Source organism: Grammomys surdaster, unplaced genomic scaffold (genome assembly GCF_004785775.1).
Source record: "Grammomys surdaster isolate TR1022 unplaced genomic scaffold, NIH_TR_1.0 126197, whole genome shotgun sequence".
In the NCBI taxonomy this organism is placed as follows: Eukaryota; Metazoa; Chordata; class Mammalia; order Rodentia; family Muridae; genus Grammomys; species Grammomys surdaster.
Window position 1 is genome coordinate 1,015,638 of NW_021621002.1, and position 19,881 is coordinate 1,035,518.

General features: G+C 41.6%; 1 protein-coding gene across 2 annotated transcripts in view; it reads left to right on the plus strand.

Moving 5' to 3' along the window:
* Pde1c (phosphodiesterase 1C) overlaps positions 1–19,881 on the plus strand; it is a 429,900-nt gene that overhangs the window by 174,620 nt on the left and 235,399 nt on the right. Inside the window, exon 1 of one of the 2 annotated variants that reach the window (XM_028758346.1) lies at positions 8,314–8,418. The exons of the other annotated variant lie outside the window; for it this stretch is intronic. Within the exon in view, the coding sequence (XP_028614179.1) occupies positions 8,318–8,418 (101 nt within the window). The 5' untranslated portion in view covers positions 8,314–8,317. Of the gene's footprint in view, positions 1–8,313; positions 8,419–19,881 lie in introns of those variants that run through there. 2 annotated transcript variants of the gene reach the window in all.

Sequence of the window (19,881 nt, forward strand, 5' to 3'; positions counted from 1 at the left end):
TTCTTCTTCTTCTTCTTCTTCTTCTTCTTCTTCTTCTTCTTCTTCTTCTTCTTCTTCTTCTTCTTCTTCTTCTTCTTGAGATAGTGTCTTATTGTATAGTCCTGGTTGACCTGAAGCTCACTACGCAGACCCAACTGGACTCAAACTCACAGAGCTCTCTCACCTCTGTCTGACAAGTGCTGGAGTTAAAGGCTTGGACAATGCCTGATGTTCTATATTTTCATTTTATCAGTTATTACCTTTATGCTGACCTATCTATTCTTATCTGTCTATCTGATTTGTCAGGGCCTATTTACCCAAGTAGATTGAAATGCTAGAGCATAGAAGCTGGAACATTTTTGTTGAGCTTTGCCTAGTTCATATTACCAAAATGTTTGTTGAATTAGTGAATGAGTTTAAAAGGTCTCATTTTTTTTTTTAGACATTTCCCCCAGATATATTGGTAAGGATATATAATTCTTTGCCTCTACTGGACTTCCAAAAATGATGGGAAACCTTTTTAATTGTTTATCCTAATTTGCTTAGATTACATACCTGCTCAATTAAATCTACTGCTTCCTCATCGGAAAGATCAAAGAAGTCCTCAGCTTTAACACAGCAGGCAAAGTTGCTCACAGTCCGGACTCACTTGTGAACACCACAGAAGTTTCTTTGTTACTGTAAGTCATGAGCATCCCACTTTTCTGGAACTTTTATCCTTTAGTTTTCTTCCCAAGAGACCTCAGAAAGGCCTTTGCTAATGGCCTACAAATATTCAGTGGGCATTCCTTTTTTTATTTCTCACCCATGAGCATGCCATCTTGCCCAAGTATTAGGTGGATATAAAGCCATTCTTGACACTGGAACATGGATTAGAACAGGGTTTTCCACCCCAGCTTCACTACCCACTCTCTTGTGCAGGTCCTTATCTTGAGGGATGCTGTTTCCTTCCTAGTAGAACCAGGGGATCAAGAAAAGAGACAGCAAGATCTCTGCCAGCAGCTCTGGGACTTTCCATATTCAAACTTGCTTTACAGCTGTACAAAGAACAACTGGCTGATTTATGTACATTTGGACCAGAATTCGGCTGACCGTAGTAGCATCAGCACTTTTCCATGAACAAAAATTTCAATTTCATTAGCGCAGCCCAGTTAATTCTGCTGGCTTAGCAGTGTATTTCAAGAGGCAGAGTGGCCACAGGGCACTATCACACTGCCTGCCAGTAACTGGAGGATCATAGGCTGGCAGTAGGGAAAACGGCCTCAGCGGGGCAGGGGAGGTGGTGTGATGTCTCAGCCACTGCACTGTAAAACAAGGCTGATGAGAGTCATAAATGACTCATTCAAGTGTCGAGAAGCCAATGTTCCAAGGCAATAGCTTGATAAGGCACAATCAAGAGACGAAATTCCAGATGCATCTTACCACCTAAATAACGGGGGGTTCTTAGATTTATTTGACTTGGGTGTATTCTGCATACCGTTCCACTTTTTCCCTCTGGAATCCTGTCATATGGATAAGAGAGGGAAGAACTATTTGTTTACTGGAGTCTTTGTGTTCAAGACTCCTCATGCCTTTTACACACATTTGACTGGAACTAGTGAATATATATATATATATATAAAATAGGGATGGGTAATTCTGGGCATGTAGAGAAGGATCTAACTCTCAAAATGCCTTTCACATTTGGTTCTGTCTCATTAGTCTTTTTCTCTGTTTCTCTATGTTGACGCCAGTTTTTAAAATATTAATTCTACATGGTGGAACTTGTAATGGCAAAGCTAAGACACCCTCAAGCATATATTTTATCTCAAAGAGAACTGAACCTTTCTTTTCCCTCAAGTAAACCCCCCTTCCCCAAGGAGCTTATTGGCTCTGTATAGGTCATGTGCTACTTGTGGCTAAATGCTTTACTCAGACGAATGGAGTTGATGACCTGTAGCCAAAGATGTGCTTTCTACAGTCATGTCTAGCATGTGAGTTCACAGGTAGCATTTCCTGGAGCTGTTTTGAGTGTTGATAATAATAAAAAGGCCTGACTAACACAGGTGAGGCTGGCGCTTTCCAGCCAGGACAAGTGAGCACTGGACAGGAGCCCAGACTCCACTAGCTTAGCCTGGCTAAAGCCAGAGAAGAGGAGTTTGTCTTAGCAGCACAGGGATGTAATGATATGCCCTGCAGCCCATTGAGGGATGTGGTCACCCATCTGAGGGTCAGGATCTTGTCACAGAAGGGAAAATGCCTGGGTCTCATGCTATGCTTCACCCTGTCACTTCTTTTGAAAAGGACAAGAGAAAGAATTAGGATGCATTTTGCCCTTGTAAGTTACTAACATTACTCCTGAAGTGGCATGGTGTTATTTGAATGTGGGCTTGGAGTGATTTTCTTTGTGGGTCTGCACATAAGTGTGTCTGTGTATGTATAGACTAGTGTTGATGTTGAGTTTGTTACTCCGTTGCTTCTTTACCTTAATCATGGGGTGGGGCTTTCCCGCCTCCAGTGCTGGAATTGTACATATCAATGCATCTGCTTTAAAAAAAAAAAAACAAAACATGGATGTTGGAAATTTAAACTCAGGTCTTCATGCTTGTGTGGGAAGTATGTTATCTATTGCTCCATCACCCTAGCCCCTGTCTCTGGGCCACTCTCCAGGCATGTGTTCAGAGTTACATTTCAGATGAGGGCTAGGCTGGGGGAACTGTGCCTTGCTTTTTGTAGTGAAAGCAGTTCCTGGGATAGAGTTCTTCCCGAATCCTAAAATCTAGCAGAAAGAGGGTAAGACTATGTGATAGTGGTTCTCTGGACTTTTCCTGAAGGGAGCCTCTGGAGAGAAGAACCTCTGGAACGGGGCTCACATCTTGGGGGTGGGGGTGGGGTAGAAAGGAGGGCTGTTGCTATGCCCGCTGTCATTCCCAACATCCCAAATGTCTTCAGGACTTCCTCTTCAGCTCTGTTGGTGAAGTCACTGGCAGATTGTGAAAATGGGTCAAGGGCACAGGCTGGCTTCAGGAGGTCTAAGCAAGCCTGTGCAGTCCTGTAGCTGGCAGATGTTGCTCATGAGAGGTAGTGCTCTGTACTCTGATTGGGTCTGAAACTCTGTCCCCCCCCCATTCTTTCCTTCTTTCTTGACATTTTATTTATTATGTTTTATTTTTGATATTGTAATTTAGTTACATAATCTCTTCTGTCCCTTTTTCCCCTCCAAACCCTTCCACACAACCCTCCATGGACTTTTTCAAGTTCATGGCCTCTTCCGCTATTAATTGAGGTTGCATGCATATATGTATATACGTATATATTCCTAACTATAGGCAGCTCAGTCTGTATAATGCTACTTGTATGTATGTTTTCAGGGACAACCATTAGCTGAGGATCTTGTTTCTAGTTCATAGCTGGAATCCCCTTAGTGGAGCTCTGGTTATCATTTGCTCTGAGGCTGTTTGCATACCCTGGGGATGTTCCTAGAGAACTGAGCTCCATTAGAGATGCTTGAGGCACTTCGTGGGTAGCAGGCAGCCTCTACATGGGACATGACACTTTGTCTGAGAATCACCCTTGGCTTCTCAAGTCTTCTAGAAAGAAATTTAAGCTTCTTGGCTGCAAGGAGCTGAGAGACCCTTCCAACATTTTATTCTGAACCACTATTTACATGTCTAGTGGTTCTACCTCATTTAAACAACTTTGATTCATCCACAGTTAAGATCCAGTTCAGATGTCACCTGCATCCTATCCTGTAGCTCTCTATGGTGAGCTCTCTAGCTTTCCCATGGTGTTAGAAAGCCCTCTCATCTGTGCTGCCATAGCAGCCCTGTTTTCTCTAGTCTGTACCTTCCTACTAGTCTCTTTATCCACAGGGAGGTAGACCATCACAGAGAACAGACCACCAGCTTTGCCTTCTAGTCTGGGTTTTCAAATTCTTGGCTGCAATCTTTCTGAAAGTGTTGGCACCTCTTTGGTGTCTGTGGGCACAGTGAAGCCATGCAGAAGTATTTTGTTGACATGTATTCATTGTACTCACTGCTAAGGACATTGCCAGGGTTCACATTTCAGTTGTCCATGTTCCGTCACCACCTCCGTTCACTCACACTCCTTGTCAGTCTACTTCATACCCCTAGACAGTTTTGTTTTTGCTTTCATTTTATATAAACATACAAAATTTTGTTTCAATATGAAATCTGTTATCCCTAAATGAGATACAGCATGGCATTTGTTTTTGTGAGTATGACTTTATTATGATAATCTCCAGTTACTACTTCCATTTTTCTGCAGATGACATTCTATTGTATATATATATATATATATATATATATATATATATATATATATATATACCTCATATTTTCTTCATTTATTTCTCTGCTGATGGACCCTTTTGGTCAGTCCTATACTTAGCTCTTATAGAGTTATAACTGGTTTTTTGGTATTTTATGGCTGCTTCTTTCTTCTATTCTTTCCCACCCCTTTTCTTCCATTTTTTCAACTCCCTAAAACTTGATAGGACAGACAAAAGGATAGAGGGGAAAGGGGGCAACATTATCATTAGCCTGGTTCCTACTGAGTTACTTGAGTTACTACATTGAGTTCCTTGGGGGCAATTTTCAATCTTCACCTTTCATATCTAATTTCTTCTTTTGTGGTTTCTTTACACATGACTACTTAACAAACTCAGACCAACAACAACCAACCAACAACCAACAGCCCACACTGCCCCTTAGGGCCTTAGTATTTATATACCCTCTGAAAATTATCCAGAATTCCAAACGTCACACAATCACAGAAACTATCTGCAGCTGGAAAAATCACACCCCTGCTAGAGCACAAGGCAAATCATAGTCGGCTGTGGGCAATCTGAAGCAGCATCATACCCCACATCTGGGATTAAAACAAAAACATATTCTTATATGATTTCTGTGTGTGTGTGTTTTTAAAGAAACCAAAATGCCAAAATTGTCACTACAGATAGTGCTGCAGTAAAAAGATGTACAGATATCTATGTGACATGTTGACTTGAGGCACCTGAGCCATATAGTACTTCTTTTGAGGGACCTCCATACTGATTTTCATAAGGACTCTCTATGAGGGTTCTTTTTTCTCTCCTTCCTTGATATCCTTGGTTTTTATTTATTTTCTTAATGGCTGCCATTTCATCAGTGGTGAGATGGAACCTCAAGGTAGTTTTAATTTTATATAGAAGTATGTTTTAATGAGGATATGAACAAACCTGTGATTAGCCTAGCAAGCTACTCTGCAAACGATAGTTCACAATAACTGAGAGGTGCCATGTTTGTGATTATAAAACCTCAGAGAGGAAAGGGATCTGGGAGGTCATTCTCATACGCCTACAAAATCTTGGTTTCTCACCTGACCAATATTCATTGAATTTTTCTTTGAACTCTGAAACAAAGACGTTGGTAGCTTTTTAATATTTTATGGTATGTGTGCTGTTATGGCAAATGCTTGCAAATATTTAGGCTGTGTTACTGCTTACATACTGGGGAAAGTGATTTAAATTGTTGACTGTCTGCACATATATGGATAGGTGTGCATGTGTATGATGTATATTCATATATATTTGTACATAGATCCCTGAGTATGTGTATTTCTAAATATTTGCCTATGTGAGACTTTTCTAGAGTTCAAGTTAAAAAAAAATTGACTTAGTAATTAACAACAGAAATTAACCTCCAATCTATTGTTGGGAACAGCATTATGGCTTCCAAAGCTTGTTTCTGGATCAGTCTGCATCTATTTATTTGCTTCCTTGCAAACAGAATGTCACCAGAGATCGTGATTCACAACATTGCTGCAGGTATCTGGCATTCTGCGAGTGCCTCAGCTAAAGCGAAAAGAACAGAGCAACAGAAAACATGAACTTGTCAAGTGAAACAGATTTCCGACTGTGGGTTAGAGAGCACTTGGTTAGAAGTAAGGAGGAAAGGATTCCGAAGCTCTTTATGGGACTCTGGCTTCACTTCTCACATCTGTAAAGTGGTATGTCAGGTCAGGGGCTGAGAGATAAGAAGCAGAGTGGACAGAATCCCTGAAAAATAAGGACTCTTCAGTCCCAGACAGAAGAGTGGCTTCATCTTAGTGGTTTGAATTTAAGGAACACATTGGACTCCCTTATACAATAGAAGTTATTTGAAATATCCCATTTAAAAAAATCTTTGAGAATTATGAAATTATCTTCCAGTAGACTTCTGGCTTCAGAAATCATAATTGGTTTAAAATAAGGCAAATTTATGTATTTTATCAACTTTCTACTATAAAGGTAGTTTTAAAAAATCTAACATGACACATACTCTTGGCTTCGAAGATACTTAGTAAGTTTTTTTTTTTTTTTATCTTTTCTCTCATCTGCTAGATTGCAACGAAAGTGTCTTTGTTTTCCTTCTAACATTGGCTTCTTTGACCTAATCAAATCCGTAGTATCTGCTTTCCTTTCCCCAAATCTCTTTACATGATTTCAAAGGATTATATAGGTGGAAGAGATACAGGAAACTTTTTGCTTAAATTCGTCACTTTGAACACGCAGACAATGTGATCTTGTGATGGGGACACTTCTGTGAGGCCGGAATAATGGTGCTCAACTCCAACTCTGCTTGTTTTTAGTTTGGTTCTCTTTCTAGCAGGTAACTCCCTGCTGTTCCCGTTTCTTTGTTGTAAGGGGTGATAATATCAGACCCACAGACTGTTGTGTGAGCAGAGAACTGTTAGCATGGTGTTCGGACCAGAGGAAGTTTCCTGTACTCGGCGAAGTGCTTGCTATCCGTTTGATTATAACGTATCTGAATTTGGTTGGCAGTTGGTCACTCAAGGCACACACGCATGCTAAGGGGAATACCATAGTTGAGAACCACAAGAAAGTTTCCTAAGTCACTATTATCAGCTGGGCGAATTTGAGTAAGTAATTGTATTATTCGGGTAAACGGCCTCCACACTAATACATAGCAGCCGTTTTATGTTGCCTTTGCCTAGTAGCAATGCTTTATTTAATTCAGTGGAGATGTACTTTCTGAACACCTTTAAGGATGGATGAATAGAACGACTTTTGAACCTGTGACAAGTGAGGGCGGCTTTTTTTTATCTGATCCATCTAGGTCTCTTTGCTAGAGTATATGTCCAATTACTGGGAAATGATTGCTAATTACCAAATGGATGAGCAAGTAAAAGGTATAGACCCTCGTTTTATTCCTTTGCCAAATCACATGAATGGAAATTAAATTAACTCGACCAATGAAAAGTTGTTCTTGCCTTTAAGTTGATCCCTAGCCCTAGATGTTCTCCCCCTTTCAACCTGGTCTCTTTCTGCCGGGCAATTATGTTATTGACATTGTGCATGACCGAGGGGACCCATCTAGCAGGGTGGTGCAGCTGCGTGGAGCTGACAGACTGCCAAAGTCAACAGCTGCGTAGCCAGCGCCCAGCAGAGCCGCCTAGGAGGCTTGTGGCATTATTTGAAGAAACTCTTTTGTTGTAATATTTGTGTTTTTGAGAGAGGGAGGAGAGAGAGAGAGAGAGAGAGAGAGAGAGAGAGAGAGAGAGAGAGAGAGAGAGAGAATGAATATGAATCAATCCTATTAGTAAGAACACACCAGATCTTTGTGCTGGGAAGCTCCAGACTTCCCTTCCTTGGGGCGCGGAGCCCTGTTCTTTATGCAGTACGGGCAGCCATCATTGCAGGGCATAGGGCTGGGTGGCCAAGGGCTGCCTGCGGGGGCAGGTGTGGAGCTACTGCCCTGCTGACAGTGTTGTCCCCTCCCTCCACACCCGGGGTGCCAGCCCTGTCACTAGCCCACGCTGACAAAAGACTTTTCTCACTTGTCAGTTCTTGCTTGTCAGCTGGGCTTGTTGGTAAGTGAGGGGCACTAAGGCGGGGCAGGCGGGGCGCAGGGCGGAGCCGGGCAGGGGTCTGAGCACCCCGCAGCTCATCCTGCTGCTCTGGCTCGTCCTACTCCACCCACCTCCTCACTTTGTCTCCTCTCTTTACCACCCAGTTCTTTTGCCTCCTAATCCTCCAGGGGCCGCCGGTAGTGGCTTTGTTTAAAGGGAAAAAGATCAGGAACAGACTGGAGGTGCTTTCTCCGGGACCGACACACAGTTCCTATCCCTTTCCCTGGCAGTAGTAAGCATCATGGCTGGTTTCCGCAGCTGCCTCCAGCGCACACCTGGGGCCGGAGTCCCCTGTGATCCTAGCAGGCTCTGAGCCATCTCTGGGGACGCTGCAGGGGAAGTGACAAAGTGACTGAAAGACTCACTGGGCTGGACCCAGCAAGGAGAGGAGTCTGGGAAGGGACTACACAAACTCTCTCCACCTCACCCCCAGTGAGAACCTGCAACTATGGAGTCTCCTACCAAGGAAATTGAAGAATTCGAGAGCAACTCTCTGAAACACCTGCAACCTGAGCAGATCGAGAAAATCTGGCTTCGGCTCCGCGGGCTGTAAGTAAACCTCCCTACTCCCTGACTCCCTTACACCTTTCCCCTCTCTCATCCCTTTTTTACTGGGCATCCACAGTACACCGTTTCTTACCCTTCACTGGAAGCCTTCCGAACTCAGCTGCAGAAGTTCCATAACTGTCTCTGTAAACTACAATCAAGACTCCTGTCTTCTAACCAGAAAGGGAGGCTTTTCTGTCCTGATGCTTTGCTCTTTTCCAAGTCTTGTTTCCTTTGAGAAGGGGCTGGGCATACCCTCAGGAGTACACACTTGTGATACAAGTAGCAAGTAGGTGTTTCCGGTCCATTTTCCCAGGGAGAAAAGTTTGGTGAGGGGACTTTTAATTAAAAATTCTCTTTGTAAACTGCTTCCAAACGTGTTGGTGGATCATCCAGTGACCTAGTAGCCGTTCAGATTCACTTTTGCTGATTACGCTGTCCACTCCCTAGCCCAGTCCAGGTTCTGATGTTTCCTTAGGAGTCTTCCTGGCAGATTATGCTTAGAGAAAGGGTGGGCTGTTTTGGAGAAAGTGCACGTCAGATGCACACGGGGAACAGCACAAAGGGTGTTTTTTCTTAATCCAGTGGCCAGAATTCTCCTTGGGCTGATACAGAGAGAGACAGCTCTGAACTTGAGTCACTTCACTGCGTTCTTTCTTGTTTAGTTGCTGAGGACTGAGGTGACTTCAGAGTAGATTTTCTTTTATTAAACATTCATAACCAGTGATTCCTCCTCAGCTGCCACACAGCTCCCATTGGTGCTGTTGACAGCAAATAGGGATTCTTGTGTCAGATATTCGACTTCAGTGATCTACTGTAATTTTTAAAAAAACCTTCTGTAGGTTTTCTGAACTTACAAGGACAGTGAGAGAAGATAGCTCCTTGCTGTGTGTGTCTGCCATCCTTGCTTTTGAAAGCATGCCTACCCATTCGAGTTGCAAAACAAAACAAAACAAATCAAGAAGGTACTGATCTGACTTCATCTTAGGAGAGACCACATCCTGGAAGGATATTCAGAGTTACTAAAGGAAGACTATAAAATTGTGTTCATTTCTTTAAAGGGTCCCTATTCAGGGGTATAGTTTATAAAAAGCATTCTACCTAGAATGGAAGCAAGCCCGTTGCCATTGATTTTGTAGGACACCGTGCCAAGAAATTTGCTTTTTTGACTTGTGCAGCTGATGTAAGTGGAGACTGTGAACTTACTTGGAAAGCTGGTCCCTGGCTGGCAGGCTCTGTTGACGGCTTCTTATGTGGAAGCTCTTTTCAGAGATGTGTTTGCCAGAAGCTCAAGTTCAATGTCCTGAGTGATAAGCTTGTCATACTATGCCACACAGAGAACGTTTGTTATGTCCACAAGACCTAGGGCCGAGGTGTGCAGTGGAAGCAGAGTTAGGCTGGTGTTCTTGTCTTTCCAACCAGAGGGACTCATGGCCACATCTCCGGAACTGTTTCTTTAGATGTTTCACGAGCTAAAGCCATTCCACAAAGCTACAGAGGCTAGAACGAGCTTTTGGCTAGATCAGCATAGCTCAGGTGGGAACTCATGTGAGAAGCATTTAGCTTTACACCACACCGTCGTCTTGTAGCTTTCTCGGTTTCCTATCTGAGAGCTCTCACTCCTCAACGTGTTGCAGTGTGATGTGTGATGTAGCCACAGTTGGATCTTCTAGTCTTTCACATCTTTCCAGACCTCGGAGGGTGCCTTCAAATGTGTCAATTGGTTCTTCACCCAGTGTGCCTTTTCTAAGTCCTCTTCCCACCCTTCCCCAGGAGACCCTTTTGCTCAATAGCCACCCTCTGAACTCTTTAGTTCCACTTTACGATTTAAAAGGTATTTATTACCATAATGTATTTTTTTTACCAGCATGCTGATTCTACTACCATTCATCCTACTGCATTTATTTACTTATTTATGTAGCTATTCATTTATTTCAATAAAGCAGCAGTTCTAACACTCTGGCAACAAAAGCATATATATTTCTACAATTTAGAATAATACCTTACATTCTACACCATGGAAATTCCTGGGATACTCTTTCTGTGTGTGTGTGTGTGTGTGTGTGTGTGTGTGTCTACACAACAGACTGTCAACAAGAGGAAGGAAACTGCTTTTTTCAACATTTTAAAAAGAGGCAGTGGTCATAGTTGGATTTTCACACCAATTTATTACCACGACACTCTTACAGTCAGAACACCGGTGGTCAGAGACTTAGTTTGACTGGTCTGAGTTCTGGGTTATCTAGGACTCTCTCGTCTCCATTATACTTTCTTCCCTGTCTGGTTTATGGGTGAGAGTTTTATCCCCTTCATTGGTGGTACAAGACCCACTGGGATGGATAATTTGTGTTGTCTTGTCCCTGTTGTACCTCCAATAAATAGAGACTTATTCAATCAATAGATGATGAAAAGCAGAAAGACTACAATGTAAACTTTTTGACATGCAAAATGAAGGCAAATAAGTACTCGACCCAGTCTTCAACATTGCCTCTTTTAGCCTAGTTGGGAACAGGTTTAATGAGCATCATTGTCTAAACTTGGGTCAGGACTTTATAAGATATGCAAAGCTGTGACTTGGGGATAAGTCCCATGATTGTTTTTATGAGGTTCTCTCTTTCTGTCCCCTCCTACCACCCTCTTCTTTAGTGCTGAGGAAGTGGTCTGTACCAACAGCAAAAAGGTTGTTGAGTCTACTATCTGCAAAGAAGCCACCAAGCAGGAAATCCAGAGGATGATCCACTGTCCATTTCAACTCCACCAGCACCTCTGTTCTTCTCCCTTATTTCCATCTCAACAGTGTTAATTCATTTGATATATTTATTGTCTACCTCTCAATCCATAATGTAAGTTCTACAAAGGAGGTTTTTCCTTTGGTCCCCCTTTTGTTGGTTGGCCTATCCTGGTATATGGTAAATTTTTATGAAATTTATGAAAATTTGTATGAAAAATAACTTTTATGAAACCTAGAATAATTTTGCATGTTTCTCAAGGATAAAATTAGATAAGACTCTTAGTCCAGTGTTAAAATATTGTCGATACACAACCAGTTCGTGGGATATTAGACACTGTCTTAAACAGCATTTGCTCTAGCTGTGATTATGGAAATTGAAGCATCTACTACTATGGTTGACTCTGTCCCTGCAGTGAAGGGATGCCTGCAAATGCAGAGAGGTCCACAGTGAGTCAGGTTCCTTACTCCTGTGCAACCCTACCATCTTTTACACAGAAGTTCACAGTCCTCTAAGCCAGAATGAACAAATGCTACAACCTGAGTCCTCATAAGTCAGTCTGTCTGCTGGCTACTGTCTGTCTAGTCACCTGAGATCAGCCTCAGTTTCACTTTTCCATACTCTTTGTTTATAACCAAGAGCTGTTGGCACATTTACTTCCTCTGTAGGAGTGGATATGGAATTTTAATGTACCACTCCAAGTCACCTTGTTGATAAAGGCTCTGCCACTGGGAAGTGTAGGAGGATATCTTTATGCCATGATGATATGTGAGATCTCGTGGCTGCTTAAGTTTGAGCAAGTGAGTCATGACCAGTGGCTTGGGTTCTGACCAAGAGTTTTTCTGCTGCCAAATTGCCACACAATGACAAGAAGGTGTCCCTGTGCTTCACTTTGTTTTAACTGAGTGTAACAGGACACATTTCACTTATTCCTTGGCACTTACTGTCATAATTACGATATTTTAACCTCTCTTTCATTCATCTTGCCCAACTATGAGGCAGTATCATAAATTTTATGGTTATGTAATGCCTTATATTCCTTGCATTACTTAAAGTAATATATATATATATATATATATATATATATATATATATGTGTGTGTGTGTGTGTGTGTGTGTGTGTGTGTGTACGTGTGTATGTATGTATGTATGTATGTATGTATGTACGTATATACGTATATATATTCAGGTAAATGGCTCCTATATTAGTAGACTAGGGAAAATATTGCTTTTGTCTTTCCAGCACAGTTTTCCACTGTCATCCTATAGTAAGAGGCATTGTTTCCCACTCTGCCACCTGAACTCCATCACAGGGCCAGGCTCCTGTAGCATGAGTTGTAAATTTTAGGATCTTATGTCCCTAGAGTCAGTGGGTCTCAATAATCATGGATCTCAAACAGGGACACAGAGTCCCTAGTCAACATTCTGTATTGGGACATTCTGTATCTGGGAGATTGATAACTGTCCCCTTCTGAACTTTCCTGGTGACTACCATGATTCATTTCCTGTTATCTTAGTGAGAAAAAATTTCTTATGCTAGAAAACAATAAGCCAACCTTCACAGAGAAGCAGAAATGGAAAGGTAGGGTGGGGACCCCTGGATCTATTGCCATAGCTGTTTTTCAGCTGCTGTTGGCTTACCCAGCTGCATGGAACAGTTAGTTTCTGTTTTGCTTAGGTTGTTTGGATGTTGCTTTTCCTAAAAAAGTCTAAAAAGTCTAAAAAAGTCTAAATAAGAATTTCACTAATTCCTCACAGATACTTGGTAAACGGGGAGTAAACCCTGGGCAGAGATAACTAGGTGTTTGTATTTTCAGATTGGCCAAAGCACATTTTCTTTATGCTCATCTGAATTTTAAACAGTGTAATTAGTGTTTAGGTAACATGAAGCTGCCAAGCTAACGTTTACTAAGTATCTGTTATATGCCAGTCCTATTGTCATCCTTTGGTATGCAAAAGTGGATAAGAGTCCTCTCTGACCTTAACAAGTCATTGAGAGACTGGTACCAATAGCAAGAATGATAAATGTAACCAGAGGGGGATGCAGAGAGGGCGAACCTCTGCTCCGGAGGCCGGGCAAGAGCTTTAAGATTTGTGAAGCCTTTAAAAACACTAGGAAAGTTCCTTTCATTAATGTCAGCCTTTTGACAATGATTCAGGGAAAACTTTTTGCAAAATGTGGGTCAAAGAGGAAGCCATCGAATCAGCCTGCCATAGAGTTGCCTTGAATTTTGAATTGTGTCCATGGGCTTCTGGGAAAGCAAATATATTAGAGATGTAGTGTGAAACCTAGTGAGATTCTTTTTGCTTATCTTCTATTGATAATTCTCAAATGACTGCCCACTGCGGTATCTCCTTGATGTTACTAACATGGAGGTGGCAGACAAAAAGCTCCTAGGTCACTGTAGAAGAAAAGACAGTTAACTTCTTTTACATATTGATAAATAAAAGCCTCATTATTTCCTTTAAAAGGTGGGTTGCATCCACTAGTGGCCATGGCATGGTGAGGGACAGAGAGAATTCAAGAAAGGAGTGCTTATTGGACATATCAAGGAGTGAGAGATGATGCTGGAGAAAAAGACACGGAGTGGGAAGCAATATGGAATTAAAATGTCATGTTTCATTAAACATAATTATATTTTAAAGAAGTGAATATGTGAGCATTGTGCACAACTTAGTAAGAAGTTGTACTCTTGCCACTTTCATACCGTATAGAGAAATCCTTTTTGTTTGTTTTGAAAGGAGTTTATATTCTCTCTACTGGTTATAAGGAAGTATTGATGCATTTGAAGCTTCAGAGTAATACAATGAGATCTGAATGTCAGGTTGCTAAGTCTGGGTGAAGTATAGGACAGCTTCGAAATGAGACTGGATGTCAGGAGGGCAGCTGGGGTCAATGCCTGCACTGAGGTGTATGTTGGCAATGAGAAGTGACAGAACTTAGATTTAGAGCAGGGATAGAGAAAGAAAAAATTATCTCTTGAGCCTGTTCTGGCTTGGGTATGTTAGGGAATTTCGCGCCAATGCTTTGGAGGATGCTTAGATAAGAATGCTTACTTCGAGAGCTGATATGTTGACCCGGTGGCCTCTGAAATGTCCCAGTAGCTGTTGGTGACCACAACATGGAATATGTATGGAGGGAACTGTGGCTTAGGGCTGTGATTCTGAGAGTCTTGGCTCTGAATCAAAATAATTCAAGCAAGTGATCCAGGAACGAGAACCCTGACCCAACTGTCATCAGAGAAACCATTCTAGAATTATTTAAAATTTTCTTGTTTCTAGACCACAATTTCAGTGTATGACTAGGTCTCCCAAGTATCCTACTTAACTGAAAATGTCAGGTATCTACCTGATCAGCACATTTTTTTACTGAGTGTGTCCTCTGCACCAGTTTATGAAGGTGACATGAGGATATCAGAAGGAAAGCCTTGCCCTCACAAAACTCAAAGGCTTAGTGTGGCTTAGGATGGTCTGGAAGTTGATATTTAGCTGGAACTAGCTTTGAACTCCTGATTGGTCTGTTTCAACTTTTAAAGTTCTGGGATTGTAGGTTTGAGATACCTTGTCTAAGTCCCAGGAGGTGCTTACATATGCAAAATGTTGAAAACAACAACACTAAAAGAGAAGGCAATAGCTATATGGAAAGTAAGTGCTATTGATACTAAAGCCAGGTTGAGAACAACTCTTCTCTTGCTAATAGAGCAGGAGCTTAGAAAGGAAGTCTTCCTGTATCAGAGGAGAAAGTGGTGAGTATCAAGTATGAGGCCAGAGCCTCACATTTAGAATGCATCTTCTTCACTTGAACACTAATGGTATTTAGTACTACGTCACTGGTTCTTATCATAAGTTGTTTGCGCTGACTTATTAGCTAATTATAGCCCAATATTTGGCAGCTGTGTGCATAGTATTTTGACCAAGACTTGCACATGACTCTGTCTGTTGGGAAACAGCCCTAAGTAGAGAGGCTTCTGTATTCTAGTTCTAGTTTGCTGTCTTGACATTTTGTAATTGTGTGTGTGTGTGTGTGTGTGTGTGTGTGTGTGTGTGTGTATAGAAAAAAATGTTTCCCTTGGTTTCTCTATATGGAAGGAGAAGGCATCTAAGACCTCTACCATGGCCTTTTGAGAACTAAGATAAATTATTGATTAACCTGAGGCATGTAAAATAATCCGTGACAACTTTGAAGGAGGCCACCAATATAACATTTGAAATGAAAGATGAATTCTGCAGCAAACAACACTACTTGTGGAGAAAGAATAGTAAATCTATGTAAGGAATTAACATTCTTCAGGCTTTTGTTGGAGAGTGTTCTTTATTTAAAGTCTTCTTGACAACTGTTATTAAACAGCACTAATGAACCTTAATGAACATGACGTGAAGTTTTTCTATATAGTAAAATTATGACAAGCTTGAGAGCAATTCAACCAAGACATGAAGCTGAAAGTCGTAGATAATGGCTTTCATTCATCTATGTGCAGAGAACTCAGCAGTCACTTGTTCCCTTAAAAAAACATTTCCCCATCACTGAGTGTGTGGCTGTATGCCTGACTGTGTGCCCGGTAATACTGATCTACTAAGAAATGAGACAAAGACTTTCTCCCTGAGTGGGTGTCAAGTGTAAAGGTAGAGAGAAATGTTAGCAAGGTTTCCTGAAATAGCTGTTTACACTGAAGAGTGTCACAAAGAAAGAAGGGTGCTATGAAAATAGTTAAGACAACCCAAACCAGGCCCAAGACTTAGAGAAGGCTTCAATGAACAGCTTAAATTCAATCTGAAGTACAAAGAAGTATTCATTGGGTAAAAGTGTCAGGAAAGAGTGTGTGAAGGAATTCAAGCCCAGTTTCTCAGAAACTTCAACTTCTGAGAAAAGGAAATAAGAGACAAGGTGCTGCAGCATGGAGCCCTAGAAGGCTGGGGGATGCTACACACTAGAAGGGCCAGATTCAACATCATCTTCAACAATAGCATAAGACGCTCTTGTCTGTACAGATAGATCTCAGGACATTGGGGGCATTCTGACCCACAAGACTTGGCTATAGGGTTAAGAGCAAAGCCAAGATTTTGATCCACAGGTGTCTTTAACTAAATAATCTCCGAGAACCTGCTCAAGTTTACAGGGTTAGTTGTGTGTAGGAGCAGGTTGAACAGGGAACCCACGTGATGAGGTCACTTTTGGATATACTGAATATGAGGCAATTCAAGGACATCACTGGGGGAACTCTAGTGGGAGGATGATGAGATAATGAGTGGGTCTGCAGATTAAAAGAAAGAGCTGGATTGATTATACAGTGCACAACCCAACAAGGTGAGAAGAAAAGCTTCGTGTGTCTGAATGAGGCTTGGAGAACATTCCTGTAGCTGTCAAAAGAGTGAATACACTGAAAATCAATGGCTTAGCTAGTCTAACATAGGAGACAGCAAGTCAGGGATTATATGTAATTTCTCATTTTCCTCTTCAAAATGGTGTGAAAACCCAGGCAATAACCACAACACATAGCCTTGTTTGAAACTCTTGTATTGATTACTTGGTGTAATGCCTATTCAAACATATATTTGGAATTGAGACAGATTCTGGAAGAAGGCAGAGTCCTTTCTAGTATTTTAAAGGCACAGAGGTACCTTTCCCTAGGAAGTGAAAAGATGAGACTCTTTTTTATTGGATGTTTTATTTACATTTCATATGTTGTCCCCTTACCCCATCCCCCACCCACCCAGGAACCCCCTATCCCCTCACCCCTCCTCCTTCTTCTCTGTGGATGTAACCTCTGCCTACCCCTCCACTCCCACCTCCCCAGCCTCAAAATTCCCACCCCCTGGGGCGTCCAGCCTTCATGAGGTCAAGGATCTCTTCTTCCACCTATGCCCAGCAGGGCCCTCTACTCTTATATATTCAACTGAAGCCCTGGATCCCTCCCTAAGTGCTCCCCGGCTGGTGGTTTAGACCCTGGGAGCTGTGGTTGGTTGGTATTATTGTTCTCCTCATGGGACCACAAACCCTTTCAGCTCCAATGGCCTTCACTCTAACTCCTCCATTGGGAACCCTATTATCAGTTCAATGGCTAGTTGTGAGCATCTGCCTCTGAAGATGAGACTCTTAACAGGGACCTTCTGGGCAGTACAGGACAAGATCTAAGCATCTGAGGCCTGAAATCCAGAGCCCAGCACATTGTGAAGAACCTAGTAGTTTATAAACCCACTGGACTCTGGGTACTCTAATTTATCCAGAGTCCAAACAACCCAAACTCTTAAATAACCAGGACACTTTCTACATTCTGAAGATAGCCTAGCTAATACAGCTATAAAAGATTAATCTTTGAAATCTACTACTTCCAGATGTGTTTTAGAAAAGTTCAAATTCAGATTAACATCCCAACACCTTTGTTCCCTACTTTTCTGTCTCTTTGGTTACTGTTTTTTGTCCGTTTATGTGAAGAAACAACGAAAACTTGACTGTGAGTTTTTACAGATCATTCTTTCACGCTTTATACTTTTAAGAGAAGTTTAAAATGAATTTTCTGAGTGGATTCTGCTAATGTAGGTAGCTTGTAATTGTCAGTCTAATCCTCCACTCTCAATTTTCTATGTACTTAGTATTCTCAGAAATGATGACTTTTGCCTGAGTGATTTCACATTTGAATCTGACCAGCTTTCCTACACCAAATATGGATTCATCCTGAGTTATGGTTCAGTAATTCAGCACTTTTACGTGAGAATTGATCTATGAGCAATAGCCCTACATCTGTCTCTAAAGGTCTGAATGATGTCATGCATCTCGTTCCATCTCTGACTCTGCCACGAGGATGAGTCTGAAGGCTTCTGTAATGCCTTCAGCTTAAGCTTAATGAAGTCACTTTTATTCAGTAATGTACACAGTCTGGAATGATTGTTGTTATAGACTCTGACTGCTATCTATAAGGGATTAGGTACACCTTCATTACCACGGTCTTGGATACTCAGTTTGAAATGCAAGAAATATTTATCAGATATTGGTTACCATAATAATGAATTGTTTGGGCCTATCAACTCATCTGTTAAACCACTGTATGAAATAAGCCATTTCCAAAAGTAACAGAACTTTTAAACTACCACTTGGCATGGTTTTAGTGAAGTCAGAACCAAAGACGCTTGGTCCCCAGGCTTTCCTGATTTCACTTGGTAGAAGACCTGGGATGGGGCCAAGGATTCCATCTGCTAGTTCCTCATGTTTTAGATTTCATCACTTCATCTTGCCATTTTTTAAAAGATTTACTTATTAATTTCATGTATATGGATATACTGTCAGACATACCAGAAGAGGGCATCAGATGCCCATTACAGATGGTAGTGAGCCACCCTGTTGTTGCTGGGAATTGAACCCTAGACCTCTGGAAGAGCAGTCAGTGCTCTTAACCGCTGAGGCATCTCTCCAGCCCGACCATCATCTTGGCCTTTTTAAAACTGAAATCTACAGAACTGTTTCCAGAGAGATGCAAATATCTTAGAGGAAGTTGGAAGGCCCTCTGCTTCCAAGAAGCTATGGGATTGACTGGAATTTACTCAGAAGTGGATAGGAACCAAGAGCAGGTTCTAATAAAGACTGTGAGGAAGGGTAGGGAGACAGGTGTACCGGTGGGTGGGCAAGAAAGTCTTAGGGAAATTAGTCTGTGACTAAATTCAGAACATACAGCCTTTATTGTGACAAAATTTACCTGAGAGAAAAATGAAGTAGAAGTTGGAGATACAACCTCCTGATGATTCAATAAAACCACCCTCTCCTCATATTGGTATGTCAGTGAAGACCCAGACTTTGTCTTAATCCTTTGGATTGACCTAGACTTTATCTGTACCCTGAGAGATATTAAACAGATTTTTCAGCCTTTCCCACTGATAGTTATTTAATTAGGAGCCAGACTCTCAGGGAAGAGGTCACAGAAATATCTCTATTTCCTTTCTTGTGACTCTGCTGCACATACTACACAGCAAGTGGTTGTAAATATATGATAAAGATATGGACCATTTGTGAAAAGCATACTACCAGATTTCTACAAGTGTGACATTTACTTCCGATTCCCTCAGTTAAAATCCCTTCCATTCTCATCCTTGGTACCACTCATTAGCTCCCTGCCCACATTTAACCAATGGGATTTTAGCTATAGTTTTTAGCTTGCTCTGTTTGAAAAGCCTTGCTCCCAAACAAGGGAAGATCTCAGCTCTCTATGAGAGGAGGTCTCATCTGGGGACTCCTTATAATCCAAGAGCTAGAGTTTTTGACCCAGGATTAGGAGAGAAGCAGGCGTGAATAATAGAGTTGGATTTCTGTGTCTGGCCAGCTGCCTGAAGGCAGATGAGGTTCTGTTGGGGGTGAACAGTAGTGAGTTCTGCTTCTGTGAGGAGTAGGAGATGCAGTAAGGCCGTAGTGGAGTCACTGTGTAAATCGGTTGTCACACATAGACTTCTGGGTGGCTATTTAATTTGGAGTATATAAGTTTCTCCTTAAAGGTTATTCATTATCTATTATATGGCTAGCATTAACCAGAGCACCTGCTCCCAGCATCAATAGAAACTAATGGTTTTTATTATTTCCCATTTAAGATAAGCGTTCTATTCATCTCTTCAACCATCCCATCCCAACCTCAAGCCACAAAGACAAAGGCTTTCTTCATTTGAATTTCTTTTCTTTTGACTAATAGTGTTAAAATTTTATATAAGACAGAGAGAGAGAGAGAGAGAGAGAGAGAGAGAGAGAGAGAGAGAGAGA